Genomic DNA, 17,660 nt, shown 5'->3' on the forward strand with positions numbered 1-17,660 from the left:
TAAGTTCAGTTGACTACACTGACTAATCCTCTGTTAATAATTTGGAGTTCAGTCCCAACCACCAGCAATCCACATTGTGCAACATTGCCAAGACTAATTTCCCTCCTGGAGTTTATTATTCTTCATCTGTAGAATGGTCTGATGTCACCTCTCCCTTCAGCATTGCTGCACAGATTAGATATACACCCCCTCGCTCAGTGCCTGATACAGATGAGGCACACAGTGATTGAGAGTTACTTTTCTTAGTAAAAAAGTGCTTGTTTTGAATATCATTCCTTTTTCTCCGCTGCCTACTCAGAAGTCCAAAATCTCCAACTTGGTTCAGCTTTGTACCTTACCCCAGTGCTCTTGCTAACACGGACCTCCAGCTCTGTCCCTTAACATACATGCTCTTCTGCCCATGTGATGACTATTTCACCTTCTACATCCATGACTCCTTGGTCCAGCTCTGCACTAAGTCTTCTCTGGCTCCTTATCTACTCTGCCCACCCTTAAAGGAAACATTCAACTGCCACCCTCTCTTCTTGGAAAGCTCTTGGAAATATATTTTTTTCTCTCTTCTATTAGTTAATATCATTATTTACTTTGCTTCTAATTATAGCTGTTTTGTGTATTGGGTTTTTTCCCATATCCCCTTTCTCACTAGATTATAAATTCCTAAGAGCACAGATCACTTCTCATTCACCTTTCATCTTTCCTCCCAGAGGCTCAAAGCGTGCTTTGTACCTAATGGGCATGCAATAAATGTTTAATGAATAAATACGAGGCAAACGCTACTAAGAAAAGATCAAAACACCAAACCATATTATGTAAGAGTTTCTGTGCCAGTCTTCTCAGCCTTATAAACAAAGTAAATGAAGTTAATTACTACTTGGAAAAAAAATTTCAAGTGGGATCTTGGCTAGACTTGGCAATTTCGAGATCTAGCATTATGAGACTAAGTCTAAAGAAAAGATGAGCACAGGGAGACAGGGTACTGCTCTTTACAGAAATCACCAAAACAGGGTAGGAATCTTACCAGAAGTTGAATTACTGTGAAATTCATGTACAAATTCAACAATCACACAATTAAAAGCAGATAAAACAAGTCATTTTCTGAGACATGCAATCAGAAAGATAAAACTAAGAATATAAACATTAAATGTGCCAGAGAATAGAGTGTGTTTACATTAACCAAGGACAGGAGTAAAATGCCTCCTCTAGCTAAGATGTGTAGATGCCTGCATATAGATTAAAAGACAGTTTCTAAGAACATGTAGTTCAGAAATCCACAGGGCAAAGTTTCTCTCAAGGCGCAAATTTTGAGCTGAGGCTTAAATGACTCAAATTTTTGTAATTTGATAAAGAGTTCTGACTCTAAGTATGTTAAAGATAGGGAACAGTTCTAGAAGAAGTAAAGACTAATGAGTGCTTCTTTCAATGAAGGTATAGGATTCCTCAGGATTTGCTGTGAAAACTGGTCTCATTAAAAAATCTCCACAATGAATTATATAGAAAGTACCCTTCAAAAGATGATAGAAAGTCCTTCAGATCGCTTCTCGGCCTTTTGGCTAAGATCAAGTGTAGTATCTGTTCTTATCAGTTTAATATCTGATACATCCTCTATCCGAGGACAATATATTAAATGGATTTTTGGAGCAGGGAGTTGGAATAGGAGTTTGCTCCATCCACTCCACGCATCGACCTGGTATTGCAGTACTTCCAGGAACGGTGTACCCCCTCAGGGGGTATCACTGGGAAAAAAAAAAAAAAAGAAAGTCCTTCAAGTTTCCAAACATCAATGATTTTATGAAAAAAAATAAATTATTTTCAAATGGCATAAAAGTAGTAATAACTTTTTGAATGGATCAGGAAAAAATTTGTCTGAGCTATTTACTCACTGCCCCATAAAAACACCTGAGTATTATCAAAGATTTTTCCTTGAGTGAAGCTGACCTAAAACATGTCATTGCACCCCACACTATTACCAGAGTGAGAGGCATCACTAAGATGTAAAGTAAAAAGAAAACCCTGTGGGTATTTCTGAAGGCTAAATCCAGTAGAACTAGAAAAGACACAGAAATGTACATTTAAAAAGACCAGGGGGCCAATGATCACCTAAAACCTGAGGGCTCTACAAACTGGAAGGTCAAGACTGAAAAAGAATTAAAATCAAAACTTTGCTTAACCAAAGTTTTTATTATTTTTTTTATTAAAATGTTAAAGAGTGCAGAAGGCTCATACATATATTTACCGACCAAATCTCAAAAGGTGAGGATAGAGGTTTATTTGTGTTCGAGTAAACATAAATAAAAATAAGTTTAAAACAGCAACTAATGCCCTTGGGTGAGTCATTAAATCCTTCCGTGTGCTGGGCTCCCTTTCAGGCACCACCAGACAGTGCAGTGAGAGGCCCAGAGGGTCACTGTGCTCAGCTCACGTGCACCCTCTAGAGGGAGGAGAGAGACAAACAGGCAAGCCACGCAATAGATCAATTAATTCCAGAAAGCAGTTCAGTGCTTTGAAGAGAATAAGCCAGGCTGTATGACAAAGAAAGGCAGGAATAGGAAGAAGGAAATTCAATGACATGATTAGCGACAAACTGTAGGACGGTGTCAAGTTTTGAGCTAAGAACTGAATGACAAGGAGTCGCCAGTAGCACTGGGGTCAGAGAAACCCAAGCAGAAGACAGGCCCTGAAATACAAGTGAGGTTAGCATCTTCAATCAACCAAAAGAAATTTAGTAGGACAGGAGCACAAGGCCTTACAGGCCACATGAACAACCTTAAACAGCAGAGTAATGAGCATTAATGTACTTTTACAAATACCCTTTGGTGGGGGGTGGGTAGGTAAGGGAGAAAAAGGTATTAAGAGGTACAAACTTCTAGGTATAAAATACATAAGATACAAGGATGCAATGTACAACACAGGGGATATTACCAATATTTTATGATAACTTTATACAGAGTACAATCTATAAAAATATCAAATCATTATGTTTTATCCCTGACAGTAATATAACAAGTCCATTAAAAAGTTAATAAAAGTACCCACTGAAAAAAAGAAGCTGAGAGACTAGTTAGAGGGCTATTTCAATAAACCAACTAGGACTGGAATTCAGTGGGGAAGACAAATCTAGGAATCATTAGCATATAGATGTTAATCAAAGCCACAGGGCCAAGAGATCACTTAGAGGGAGAGTTCAGAGAGGTCAGCAGAGATCCAGACAAGGGGCTTAGGTGCACAGGAATATTTCCAAATCCAGAGATGAGGAGGAGTTTGTGAAGGAGGTAGAAAGGAGGGTCAGGCGAGTGAAGGATGACCAGAACGGCTTATTTTCACTGGAGGCAAAGAAGAGAGCACTTCTGGGGGTGTGCACTGGCTAAGGCTGCAGGGGAGTCAGGGAAGAGGCAGAAGGGGGTGACCATGGGGAGTGGCAACATGGAGATCAATGGTGCCCTGACTAGAGGAGTCTGGGGGTTATTACTGGTTTTGCTTGGGAAATAGAGCAGCACATTTGCACATGACAGCAACCGTTAGTGAGGAAGAAACTGATGGCATAGAACAGAGGGGGGCGCCACTGTAAGAGCAAAGGAGAACCACAAGGTAACCGAGAAAGCAGAATTAGGTCGGAGCTACAAAAGAATTGTTTGGCCAACCCAAAAAGGAGCTGGGATCCTTCCCCTCAGGAAGAGAGTTAGAAAGGGCAGGTACAGTGGAGGGGGCTTGGTTGATTTGCTGGAGAGAAGATAAGGGAACCTCCGCCTGATTAAACGTGTGTCCTCAGCTAAGTCTGAGGCAGCAAACTGAGGAGAGGATGATTTGGCATTTTAAAAGGGCCAGTTCAGTTCAGTTGCTCAGTCGTGTCCGACTCTTTGAGACCCCATGGACTGCAGCACGCCAGGCTTCCCTGTCCATCACCAACTCCTGGAGCTTCCTCAAACTCATGTCCATAGAGTTGGTGATGCCATCCAACCATCTCATCCTCTGTCGTCCCCTTCTCCTCCTGCCTTCAATCTTACACAGCATCAGGGTCTTTTCCAATAAGTCAGTTCTTTGCATCAGGTGGCCAAAGTATTGGAATTTCAGCTTCAGCATCAGTCCTTCCAATGAATATTCAGGACTGATTTCCTTTAGGATGGACTGGCTGGATCTCCTTGCAGTCAAGGGACTCTCAAGAGTCTTCTCCAATACCACAATTCAAAAGCATCAGTTTAAAAGGGTAGAAAATTGTTTCTTGAGAGTTTGGAAAGGCACAATATTAGCGGAAGATAGCAGCATGACTATCACTCAGGGTGATACTGAGTGCCCATTTAAAAATTTTCAGTGATGATTTCAAGTGAGAAAGCACGTTGTATATTTTTCCTTGGCCTGTTTCCATTCACTGGGGCACAAACACAAGAAGAGACACGTAGTTAAGCACTTTTAGATCAGCACGTGTTCTGACTCTGAATTAAGATGGCATCAATCTTAATTTTGGTCAAAATCATCCTTAAGAGTACTGAATGCTTCCTTCGGTTTCTAAGCAGTTACAGCCACCGCGGACAGCCTTGGAAACGCCAGGTGGAAAGCGCAGGCTTATCGTAGTGCTGGAGGCACAGCGGTTGCTCCACGCCGTGAAGGCCTACGCTGCTGGGGAAGCTTCATCACGGCAGAGGGTGGACCCTGCAAGTCACTGAGGGACACCATCGTCCCTCCAGGGTGTCCCCTCAGCTCTCCACATCTGTGCTGCTCCCTGGGGACTGGCAGCTTCCTACACCATCCTTTATTCTGCGCTTCGCTACCCACTGTGGTTGCCAATGGTCGCCCTCCTCAAGCTCATACTCCCAATGCTGCCACGCCCAGTCCTTCCTGCTTGGCACTTTAGGTTTCTCTAACTTCTCATGCAAATGATCACCTTGCAGGGAAAACAATCGAACAAAACCTGGCCTCTTCTAGACCTCGCTGTTCAGTTAGTACATCTTCTATTTCCCTCTCAATAAACCAAAAGTAGCAACAGTACCTCCTATAAGCCTCTGGTCTTTGGTGCTTCCTGGATGCTGAATAATTAGAGACAGTCTCTTTACTTTCCTAAACCTATAGACAGTCTCTTTAAAATACAGACGCATGAGAGATCCAAAAGCCTGGATGGACCAACATTTCCTTATTGGGACCAATATTTCCTTATCTGCTATCTATGACACAGCAGGTCGGCACAGGGCATGCAAAGGTGAGGGCAGGGCAGTCCTCGTTCTCAAGGGGCTGGCAGATGAGGGGAGAGTAAGAAGTAACCCAGCAAACAGAATAGACCCGGACACAGATGGAGATAGAATGAGAATGAAAATAAGTGTGGATGATGTGCTGTTTGTCAAATGACAGGAAGTACCTATTTAACCTACTGGAGGGACAGGGGCTTCAGAGAGATTTTTTTCAGAAACTGAGATACCGAACCTGCGTCTGAGATCAGGGTATAAAGCCCGCCACAAAGAACTGCATACACAGCAGCATGGTGGTCACACGCTACCTGGCCAGGAACAAGGCTCACATCAGGATGGGGTTCAGGGGTGATGGGAGGAGGCTGGAGAGGTGGGGACTTACCATCAGAGCAATGGCAGAGGCTGAAGGCTATAAATAACAGGTCATGGCCAGATTTTTGATTCAGAGATTTTTCTCTAGTAAAAGTGCAGAAAAGACTGAAAGCAAATCAGATGGATGAACTTAGACTTTTTAAGGTTAGAGAGTTTACAAATACTCCCCTCAAATCATAAACATAAGTAACATATAAAAGTAAACAGAAGATAATGCCATAAATAAAACAGATGGTGTCTTTAATATACAAAAAGATCTAGAAATTCAAGAATACACTAACAATGCAAAGGAAAACTAGGCAGAAGATTTGAAATTCACAGAAAGAAAGGAAATCAGCTAGAAGAAAGAAAACACGCTTAAGCATTAATATTTTAAAATACAAATTTAAATAATTACAAGTTGCTGGTTTTACACAATCTGATTGGAATGGAAGGAGTGAGTGGGCATGTCAACACTGCTGTTACTAATGAAAAATAATGAAATCTTTCTGAAAGAATGTTATAATAGGTATCGGGAATCTCCAAAAATATTACATCATCAATCTAGTAATTCCACTCTTTCAATTCTAAGGAAATAATAAAATATGTAAAGATTTATAACCCAAAATGTTCAATTGTAGTACAAGTTACAACATATAAAGGGTAAATAATCTAAACATTCAACAATGACAACTTGGCTAAATATAATATAGTGCAGCAGCCCCTGCAGTGGATCATTGCAACCTTGAAGAGTTTCAGTGTAGTTCAGTCACTGAGGAAGGCTTTCTTATCTCTCCTTGCTTTTCTTTGAAACTCTGCATTCAATGGGTGTATCTCTCCTTTTCTCCTTTGCCTTTAGCGTCTCTTTTCTCAGCTATTTGTAAGGCCTCCTCAGACAACCAATGAGTCAGTTATTTGCATCAGGTGGCCAAAGTATTGGAGTTTCAGCTTCAGCATCAGTCCTTCCAATGAATATTCAGGACTGATTTCCTTTAGGATTGACTGGTTTGACCTCCCTGCAGTCCAAGGGACTCTCAAGAGTCTTCTGCAACACCACAGTTCAAAAGCATCATTTCTTCAGCACTCAGCCTTCTTTATGGTCCAACTCTCATATCCATACATGACTCCTGCAAAAACAATAGCTTTGACTACATGGACCTTTGTTAGCAAAGTAATGCCTCTGCTTTTTAATATGTTGTCTAGGTTGGTCATAGCTTTTTTTCTAAGGAGCAAGGGTCTTTTAATTTTAAGAGTAAACAGGAGAAAAAAAAAGGAGTAAAGAGAAAGTGTTTGCAAGAGTGATACAAAATTGCTGTCACTGTATAATGTCAATAAGGTAATTTGAGAGTGTGTCTGTGAAAATGAATGAATACTGTTTAGATAGAAAGTTAAACATGAGCAAAAGACTGAAAGCAAAAGGAAGTATATCAAGTTGTTAAATTCTGTATTTAAAAAACACTTAATAGTACTTTAAGTTCTTTTGCTGTACAATAATACAGCTAAAAGAAGTTAGGAGAAAAACCAGAAACGATTAATGTCATAGAAGTCAAATCAGAGAATTTTAATAAAACATACTTATTTTAAAACTTCATGCAGAGGCTGGTAGAATTATGGAGCTCATTTTCCCTGGTGGTTTCTATTAAAAATAAAATGGATTCAATATTGCTTTAGAAACATTTCCGATGGCAGACAGCTGCACAGCTCACTCAGGATTTAATGCATGCCATGAGCCTTGCCGCCTTGCAGAAAATGGTCCTGGGATAGATGGGCCACCATTCTGACCCAGACAAGAGCAATGTCATGTTAGTTTCTTACATCAAGATACCAGCATGTGTCACCTTGTGCATCGTGGAAATACTAATTTTGGTGACTAATTTATGAAGAACACACTAGGGAGCACCAAAGACACCACTCTCATTCTTCAAGGAAAACAGTGTACACTATGTGTGACATAAGCGTAGTTCTTTCATCTTCTCAGTTTAATGAGCAGTTCTGCTGTTTATCCCTATTAGTCTGCTCAAGCAGAATCGAGGTCTCTGCAGCAGAGCGCTCAGAATGGACCAGAACAAGCCACACTGAGCTGCATCACCTGATTTGGAAAAAGCTTTCCCACCTTGTAATCCTCCTGTTGTAGAGTCAACAGAAATGCTAAAGTGAGCATCTCAGTTCTGACTTTAATAATAGCTTGGATTCCTGGGACTCTTTTGTACAAATGCATTGTAGGCTGCTTAACTTGCCTAACATAAAAAATTATCATATGAAAGACAAAATCCTATAAAACATACCCATCATGTGAGCACTTGTTCTACACATCAATCATATCAGAAATCTCAGACAAGTTCAGGTGGTCCCAGTCAGCTTTCACTAGGTTATGATACAGTAACACATGGTACGAAAACCCCCTAATTTATTACAAGAAAGATGTCTTTCTTGTTCACACTACACAATGACTGGGGTCAACTGTAGCTCTGGTGCAGGTCTGGCCTTCAGACTAAAGGAGCAGCTCTCCCAGAATGTGTCCTGCTCACAGTGGGGAGAGGAGCAATGGTGGAACTGCCTGATGAGCCTCGAGCCTTCTGTTTGACCTGCACATGGCTCTGTGCATCGCTGACACAAGTTCAGTGAATAGGGCTGGTACAAAGGGGACGTGAAAGCACAATTCTCCTACAAGAAGGGCAGGGATAGTTGAGAACTATCACCTTCTACTACATTAGATATCTATATAAAATTACATGTGGCAACACAGAGATGGCTTCATCAGCAGAGGACTAGGGAATATTGAAAACTGTTGAACTACTTCAGTTCAGTTCAGTTCAGTCACTCAGTCGTGTCTGACTCTTTGCGACCCAAAGAATCGCAGCGCGCCAGGCCTCCCTGTCCATCACCACTCCCAGAGTTCATTCAGACTCACGTCCATCGAGTCAGTGATGCCATCCAGCCATCTCATCCTCTGTCATCCCCTTCTCCTCCTGCCCCCAATCCCTCCCAGCATCAGAGTCTTTTCCAATGAGTCAACTCTTTGCATGAGGTGGCCAAAGGACTGGAGTTTCAGCTTTAGCATCATTCCTTCCAAAGAACACCCAGGGCCGATCTCATTTAGAATGGACTGGTTGGATCTCCTTACAGTCCAAGGGACTCTCAAGAGTCTTCTCCAACACCACACTTCAAAAGCATCAATTCTTCGGCGCTCAGCTTTCTTCACAGTCCAACTCTCACATCCATACATGACCACTGGAAAAACCATAGCCTTGACTAGATGGACCTTTGTTGGCAAAGTAATGTCTCTGCTTTCGAATATGCTATCTAGGTTGGTCATAACTTTCCTTCCAAGGAGTAAGTGTCTTTTAATTTCATGGCTGCAGTCACCATCTGCAGTGATTTTGGAGCCCAGAAAAATAAAGTCTGACACTGTTTCCACTGTTTCCCCATCTATTTCCCATGAAGTGATGGGACCGGATGCCATGATCTTTGTTTTCTAAATGTTGAGCTTTAAGCCAACTTTTTCACTCTCCACTTTCACTTTCATCAAGAGGCTTTTGAGTTCCTCTTCACTTTCTGCCATGAGGGTAGTATCATCTGCATATCTGAGGTTATTGAGATTTCTCCCAGCAATCTTGATCCAGCTTGTGTTTCTTCCAGCCCAGCGTTTCTCATGATGTACTCTGCATAAGTTAAATAAGCAGGGTGACAATATACAGCCTTGACGTACTCCTTTTCCTATTTGGAACCAGTCTGTTGTTCCATGTCCAGTTCTAACTGTTGCTTCCTGACCTGCATACAGATTTCTCAAGAGGCAGGTCAGGTGGTCTGGTATTCCCATCTCTTTCAGAATTTTCCACAGTTTATTGTGATCCACACAGTCAAAGGCTTTGGCATAGTCAATAAAGCAGAAATAGATGCTTTTCTGGAACTCTCTTGCTTTTTCCATGATCCAGCAGATGTTGGCAATTTAATTTCTGGTTCCTCTGCCTTTTCTAAAACCAGCTGGAACATCAGGAAGTTCCCAGTTCACGTATTGCTGAAGCCTGGCTTGGAGGATTTTGAGCATTATTTTACTAGCATGTGAGATGAGTGCAATTGTGCAGTAGTTTGAGCATTCTTTGGCATTGCCTTTCTTTGGGATTGGAATGAAAACTGACCTTTTCCAGTTCTGTGGCCACTGCTGAGTTTTCCAAATTTGCTGGCATATTGAATGCAGCACTTTCACAGCATCATCTCTCAGGATTTGAAATAGCTCAACTGGAATTCCATCACCTCCACTAGCTTTGTTTGTAGTGATGCTTTCTAAGGTCCACTTGACTTCACATTTCAGGATGTCTGGCTCTAGGTCAGTGATCACACCATCGTGATTATCTGGGTCATGAAGATCTGTTTTGTACAGTTCTTCTGTGTATTCTTGCCACCTCTTCTTGATATCTTCTGCTTCTGTTAGATCCATACCATTTATATCCTTTAGGGAGCCCATCTTTGCATGAAATGTTCCCTTGGTATCTCTAATTTTCTTGGAGAGATCTCTAGTCTTTCCCATTCTGTTGTTTTCCTCTATTTCTTTGCATTGATTGCTGAGGAAGGCTTTCTTATCTCTTCTTGCTATTCTTTGGAACTCTGCATTCAGATGCTTATATCTTTCCTTTTCTCCTTTGCTTTTTGCTTCTCTTCTTTTCACAGCTATTTGTAAGGCCTCCCCAGACAGCCATTTTGCTTTTTTGCATTTCTTTTCCATGGGGATGGTCTTGATCCCTGTCTCCTGTACGATGTCATGAACCTCATTCCATAGTTCATCAGGCACTCTATCTATCAGATCATGGCCCTTAAATCTATTTCTCACTTCCACTGTATAATCATAAGGGATTTGATTTAGGTCATACCTGAATGGTCTAGTGGTTTTCTCTACTTTCTTCAATTTGAGTCTGAGTTTGGTAATAAGGAGTTCATGATCTGAGCCACAGTCCGTTCCTGGTCTTGTTTTTGTTGACTGTATAGAGCTTCTCCATCTTTGGCTGCAAAGAATATAATCAATCTGATTTCGGTGTTGACCATTTGGTGATGTCCATGTATAGAGTCTTCTCTTGTGTTGTTGGAAGAGGGTGTTTATTATGACCAGTGCATTTTCTTGGCAAAACTTTATTAGTCTTTGCCCTGCTTCATTCCGTATTCCAAGGCCAAATTTGCCTGTTACTCCAGGTGTTTCTTGACTTCCTACTTTTGTATTCCAGTCCCCTATAATGAAAAGGACATCTTTTTTGGGTGTTAGTTCTAAAAGGTCTTGTAAGTCTTCATAGAACCGTTCAACTCCAGCTTCTTCAGCGTTACTGGTTGGGGCATAGACTTAGATTACTGTGATATTGGATGGTTTGCCTTGGAAGCAAACAGAGATCATTCTGTTATTTTTGAGATTGCATCCAAGTACTGCATTTCAGACTCTTTTGTTGACCATGATGGCTGCTCCATTTCTTCTGAGGGATTCTTGCCTGCAGTAGTAGATATAATGGTCATGTGAGTTAAATTCACTCATTCCAGTCCATTTTAGTTTGCTGATTCCTAGAATGTCGACGTTCACTCTTGCCATCTCTTGTTTGACCACTTCCAATTTGCCTTGATTCATGGACCTGACATTCCAGGTTCCTATGCAATATTGCTCTTTACAGCATCGGACCTTGATTCTATTACCAGTCACATCCACAACTGGGTGTTGTTTTTGCTTTGGCTCCATCCCTTCATTCTTTCTGGAATTATTTCTCCACTGATCTCCAGTAGCATATTGGGCACCTACCAACCTGGGGAGTTCCTCTTGCAGTAGCCTATCATTTTGCCTTTTCATACTATTCATGGGCTTCTCAAGGCAAGAATACTGAAGTGGTTTGCCATTTCCTTCTCCAGTGGACCACATTCTGTCAGATCTCTCCACCATGACCCGCCCGCCTTGGGTTGCCCCACGGGCATGGCTTAGTTTCATTGAGTTAGACAAGGCTGTGGTCCATGTGATTAGAGTAAACTACTAGTTTAGATTAGATTGAACTACTTGGCTGGCCCCAAAAGACCCTTCCTCTGCTCAATCAGGAGGGAAGTTAAGGAAGACACAGATGCAGGCAAGTTCTAGAATAAACTCTTCACTACAAAATGAAACTAAACATAAAGACAAACACAAATTCAGAATACTATAACATGGAATCTCATACTGGTTTCCAAATTATCCCCCTACCCCATTCCATCCACTCAACCCATGCAACCAGCCTGGTGGCTAAGTCTCATTCCAGGGTCTGTAGATTTCATCTGGCAGCTCATTTTTCCCCTATTCCACAACTCGTTTATTTTAGGATCCTGTTTTCTGTTCCTAATGAAGCACTCAGTCAAAATTTCTCCATGTACAAAGTATAAAAAATTGCTTTTTATTTTCTTAAATAGAATTCCAGTTCTTTCAATGCATACTGCAAATTATTGGCTTCCAGCTTTACTTGTTAGGCCAGAAATGGTTTTCTATTTTGATTTGTTTTGTTTCATGATGTGCCTGCCCATTCAGCTCTTTCTCTAACAGGAATGCCAATTGCTACATCTGTATTCTCTGACCCCAGTTTTCTGTGCCTGTGATGAGGTTAGATACATCTTAAACTGCTGTGAAAATAACGTTCTTGTTTTAAGTTTAAGGTATATTCCCCACTGGGTAGAAATATTGAATCCCATATCCTTTCCTGTGTTACATTTTCATATATGCCCTACCCCCATCTCATCTGTCCTCTCAATTCAAACATGCTTCTTTTGAACCATCTTCCACCCAATGTTCTGAAGGCTACACTTGCTTCCATAATAATAATGAACTAAGCTCTAATTTTGTGTCTTCCTAGGGTAGCACATTTCTTGCAGATCACCAACTTTCCTGAACTCTAAAGCTTCCTCAGAAAGCATTATTAAAATCTGTCTCCATTTGAGTTTTTCTCATGAACACAAAATACCTTAATTGTCATCTTCATTTTTGTATATGTGCTAACAAGCAGTAGAATCCAGGAGTCAAGGAGCCTGGTTTCTATGCTAGGAAACTCATTAGATCCACTGTCTCATGTGAAGATTTAGGAAAATATGATTTTACTCACCATAGCCACTCCCTCTGATTACTATTATTTCTTGCAACAGTTAATGATTCTAAGTTATTGTTCATCAAAAGCCTATGTTTCTTCTTCATTGATAGCCTTCTTCTATCAATGGAAAATTACCCCATTATCTACATTTAGCAATCCAGTTTCTCAGATGTGCCAAGAGACTTCCTAGCCACCAAAAGAAGTTTTATGTTTTCCTCAGAGTGTTCATCTTTAATCTTCACAATACTTGATCTCCTCAAAGATTCTTACTAAAGTGCTAGATTTGTGAAAGCTCACTTAACTCTCTTCTTCAAACACGAGCACCCACAGAATAGTGGCTTAATGGAGAACGTTCCTCCCACATGTCTGCCCTTATCTTCCCACTTCAGAAAAGACCAGAACACAGGACGGCCATCTCTGGCATCAAGTGTCACTTAATGGTTGTTCTGCACACCCTCACTGTGCTGTTCTAGATTCTGGGACAGTTTCCAACACCCTATCTGAATCCCAGTCATTACCTAGTCCTTCATTTCTGGTGTGAACCCTAAACCAAGAACATGAAGTTCAATTTTTCATTATCCATGTTCTCCTGCTTTAATTGCATATGAGACACATCCCAGGCTGTAGAGCCTGATCACTTTATCATTTCTACTTGGACTGGATATTTTCTTTTCAATCTTAACCAGCCTGTTTAGCTTTAAACCTTGCTCTTATCCTCTAGTTTGTCTCAAGGTTTTACATTTTTCATCTCAGTTTCATGATCAGAGCTCTGTCCACTGATCCCATTTAAGTCCTGTTTCTGGGTCCCTGTGACCTATCCCAGCCACATTAGTAGGCATCTTGCCCTGAGTTACACAGAATAAAGGGATGAAGGAATGACCCCACCACTGACTGGTGTTGTCAAAACACCCTTCCGATGCATAGAACTAAGTGAGATGTGGAATGTGTGTGTGTATCATTATATAATATATAATATATTGTTAAATAATTTGGGGTCTCTGATTCAGGCATTAGTTTTAAATTGTACTACATATTGTTCAGATTTTTTTTATGATTTTGACCCATGAAAATAAACTAATTTCTCCTCTGCTTCTAGATGGCCCGGTGGTCTACGCAGCATACTTAAAAACAGAGCACAGTGATGAGAATATTAAATTCTGGATGGCATGTGAAACCTATAAGAAAACTGCCTCACAGTGGAGCAGAACTTCCAGAGCAAAGAAGCTTTATAAGGTTTACATCCAGCCACAGTCCCCTAGAGAGGTAACCACACCTGACTATGCCGGAAACTGGAAATCAACACCTCCCAGGAAAGCATTAGTGTCTGTCAACCACACATATGTGCCAGCAGTCTATACCCAGTACCTCCTATAATGCTATGAAGTTGGTATTGTTAACCTCAGTTTACAGATAAGAAACCTAAGAATCTGCAAAGTTAATTTATTAATACCTTCTCCAGTATCACACAGCAGTTAAGAGGCAAAATCAGGCCTGTCTGGCTCCAAAGCCTCTCCTCATTAAATTATCTTAATTCTCAGGAAAGTATAAAAAGAAGTCCTTGTAAGAAGAGTTGACTGCGCTACAAGGACCTACAGATACACATACCATAGTGGCAACTTCCCTAGTAGGGCAGGCAGAGTGGGCAGAGTCTGGCCCACCCCACCAGGGCTCCTGCTCTGCTTAGTTTAAAACCAGCAGAGGGGTCACACTGTTACTACTGCCCATCACTTACAACTGCAGAAAGAAAATAGAGTTACAATGAAATAGATACACTGAGACTCCTCCTGGTGGAGAGAGAACCAGGAGTGAAAATTCTGATCATGAGGATGAGGACAGATGGTTTATGAGATTCCAGTCTCTCAGGAGAGTCCGACATTAATTGACTTGTTCCTCAAAACTCTTGTCTGGAAAATACTTGGTTTATTGAAATAACCACTTCCCTCCCCTATTTTTCTACTTCTCTTCACTTTCTTCCCATTTCAGGAGATGTTCAGTTAAATCAACATCTATGACCATTTAAGGAAGGTAAACTTTAAAATAGCACCAACTTCCCTTTCCTTTAAAAGAGGACTCCATCTCATAAACGTCCTTCTTTGCAGACTCCACTAACAAACCACTTGCATCCGCCTAAGTAAGCAGTGGTTTCTGAGATTTCCTTGGTCATGGGCTTAATGTTTTGTGTGTACATGTGGTTTTTTTTTTTTTTTTTAATCTGGGATGTGGAGTTGGATGTTTATTTTTTAAAAAAGCAAGGAGCTTATCTCATATAAGTCTTTTAAGATGTCAATGAAAGTGCAGACAAAATTACCCTAGTCCACTGAAAAGTAGAGCAGGAAATAAATTAAACCTTTCCATTCTATTTTCATCTTCAATTATGCCTACTTATGCTTCACATGTAATTTTACTTTGCAGATTAACATTGACAGTTCAACAAGAGAAGCTATCATCAAAAATATTCAAGAACCCACTCAAACATGTTTTGAAGAGGCTCAAAAAATAGTGTACATGCACATGGAAAGGGATTCCTATCCCAGGTTTCTGAAGTCAGAAATGTACCAGAAACTTCTGAAGACTATTCAAGCCAACAACAATTCTTGACCACCACTCAAAAGCTTAAATTGAAGATGGTATACAGAAAGTGTTGGTTTTGTTCTTCTCATATAAAACTAAATAAACAAAATCAGAAATAGAGTAGAAAAGAAATATAAGAAATCAAGCCATAAGTTGATTTCTGGTTCTCAACTAGAAACAGATCCTGAAATGGACGGACTACAGAACTCTTATAACATGAATAACACAATCTATGGCATACTTATGTAGCTCACTTAATATATATGGAGAAGGAAGGTCTTTCTTCATAAATAACATACGTAACATAAATAACAAATAAATATGAAAAAGGGATTTTACTGTACAAATAAACTAAATGATAAGGTTTTTATTGTACAAATCAACTAAATGATAAACTTTTTACCATACAAATCAATTAAGTGGATTTTTTAATTAATGAGATTTTGCTGTCATAATGCAGATAGTTCAGTTCTTTAAAAATTGTAGCTATATGAGTTGTGTCTCTAGCATGAATGTATTCTTTGAACAGAGTGCTTATAGTAACTTTATTAATAACTAGTAGACAAACCTGGTGCTCAGAGTATCATCAATAGTATTATATCATGAGCAATATAAAAAGATGTGTTCTTGAAAGATATTTTTAAATTTTCCTGATATTATGTTCATAACTCTACTTCTATATCATATATATCTTCCACATGTAAAAAATTCCAAATGAGTCTAAGCTATTTAAATGTATGAATTTCCTCATTTATTTCTATACTTATCTTGCTATAGGGTAGGAAATTTGGTTCCTATATTTTGAGATTTTTTTTCTCACAATGTGAATCCATCACAATCCTGATAATCAATAAATACAAATATAAACTAAAAACTTTATAAGTATGCTATTTTTTTTCAAAGACATGATCAAGTTATTTTTCCAGCTAAAAGACTGTTTTATCTGCCCTCTTATAGAAGCTTCTCAGACTCTGTCAGGAGATTCTAGAGAAAGAACTCATATGTCTGTTCGACTTGCTTTGTTCAGCACATAGCACAAGATAAATGTGCCATAGGAATGGATAAACATTCTTTACTTTTGATAGAGAATAAGTTCCTTAAAATATTTAATATCATTTTTCCAAAGAATTAACTGTAGGAAAGTTTTTATTGAGATTTTTAGCTTTAGTAGGAAAAGTATTTCTCAGGTCTCGAATTTGATTGCAAAAGCATTTATTATAAAATGCCTATAAACCTAAGCTGTATCACATGAAGGTAAGGATTAACTTGAATCATTCTCATTAAACAAAGAATTATTATAACATAGAATCAATATTTAGGGGCTCATTTCTTTTTTTATTATTTTTTAAAATATATTTATTTTCATTGTAGGTTAATTGCTTTACAATATTGTGGTGGTTTTTGCCATACTTTGACAAATGAACCAGCCATGGGTGAACTTGTGTCCCCCTGTCCTGAACCCACCGCCCACCTCCCTCTCCATCCCATTTCTCTGGGTTGTTTCAGTGCATCGGCTTTGAGTGCCCGGCTTCATGCATTGAACTTGGACTGGTCATCTATTTCACATATGGTAATATACATGTTTCAATGCTATCTTTCAAATGCTCCCACCCTCACCATCTCCCAATAGAGTCCAAAAGCCTGTTCTTTACATCCGTGCCTCTTTTGCCATCTTGCATATAGGGTTGGCATTACCATCTTTATAAATTCCATATGTATGTGTTAATATACTGTATTGGTGTTTCTCTTTCTGACTGACCTCACTCTGTATAAAAGGTTTCAGTTTCATCCACCTCATTAAAACTGACTCAAATGCAGTCTTTTTTATAGTTGAATAATATTCCATTGTGTATATGTATCACAGCTTTCTTATCCATTTGTCTGCCAATGGACATCTAGGTTGCTTCCATGTCCTGGCTATTATAAACAGTGCTGCAATGAACATTGGGGTACACATGTCTCTTTCAATTCTGGTTTCCTCAGTGTGTATGCCCAGCAGTGGGATTGTTGTGTTATATGGAATTTCTATTTCCAATTTTTTAAGGAATCTCCACACTGTTCTCCATAGTGGCTGTACTAGTTTGCATTCCCACCAACAGTGTAAGAGGGTTCCCTTTTCTCTGCACCCTCTCCAGCATTTATTGTTTGCAGACTTTTTGATGGCACCATTCTGACTGGCGTGAAATGGTACCTCATAGTGGTTTTGATTTGCATTTCTCTGATAATGAGTGACATTGAGCATATTTCATGTGTTTGTTAGCCATCTGTATGTCTTCTTTGGAGAAATGTCTGTTTAGATCTTTGGCCCATTTTTTAATTAAGTCATTTATTTTTCTGGTATTGAGCTGCACAAGCTGCTCATATATTTTGGAGATTAATTCTTTGTCAGTTGCTTCATTTGCTATTATTTTCTCCCGTTCTGAAGGCTGTCTTTTCACCTTGCTTATAGTTTCCTTCACTGTGTAAAAGCTTTTAAGTTTAATTAGGTCCC

General features: G+C 39.8%; 1 protein-coding gene and 1 non-coding gene across 5 annotated transcripts in view; both read left to right on the forward strand.

Annotated features, from left to right (window-relative positions):
* Positions 1-16,807, forward strand: part of RGS13 (regulator of G protein signaling 13) — a 28,045-nt gene extending 11,238 nt beyond the window's left edge. For all 4 annotated transcript variants that reach the window (XM_005897389.3, XM_070385523.1, XM_070385522.1 and 1 more), the window contains 2 exons: positions 13,695-13,861; positions 15,011-16,807. In XM_005897389.3, the coding sequence (XP_005897451.1) occupies positions 13,695-13,861; positions 15,011-15,196 (353 nt within the window). In that variant the 3' untranslated portion in view covers positions 15,197-16,807. The remainder of the gene's footprint in view (positions 1-13,694; positions 13,862-15,010) is intronic.
* LOC138991308 (U2 spliceosomal RNA) lies at positions 1,531-1,721 on the forward strand. Its single transcript, XR_011467335.1, has one exon. It is a non-coding gene; the product is annotated as a U2 spliceosomal RNA (small nuclear RNA).
* Positions 16,808-17,660: the final 853 nt, after the last annotated feature.

Source organism: Bos mutus, chromosome 16, assembly GCF_027580195.1.
Source record: "Bos mutus isolate GX-2022 chromosome 16, NWIPB_WYAK_1.1, whole genome shotgun sequence".
Lineage (NCBI taxonomy): Eukaryota > Metazoa > Chordata > Mammalia > Artiodactyla > Bovidae > Bos > Bos mutus.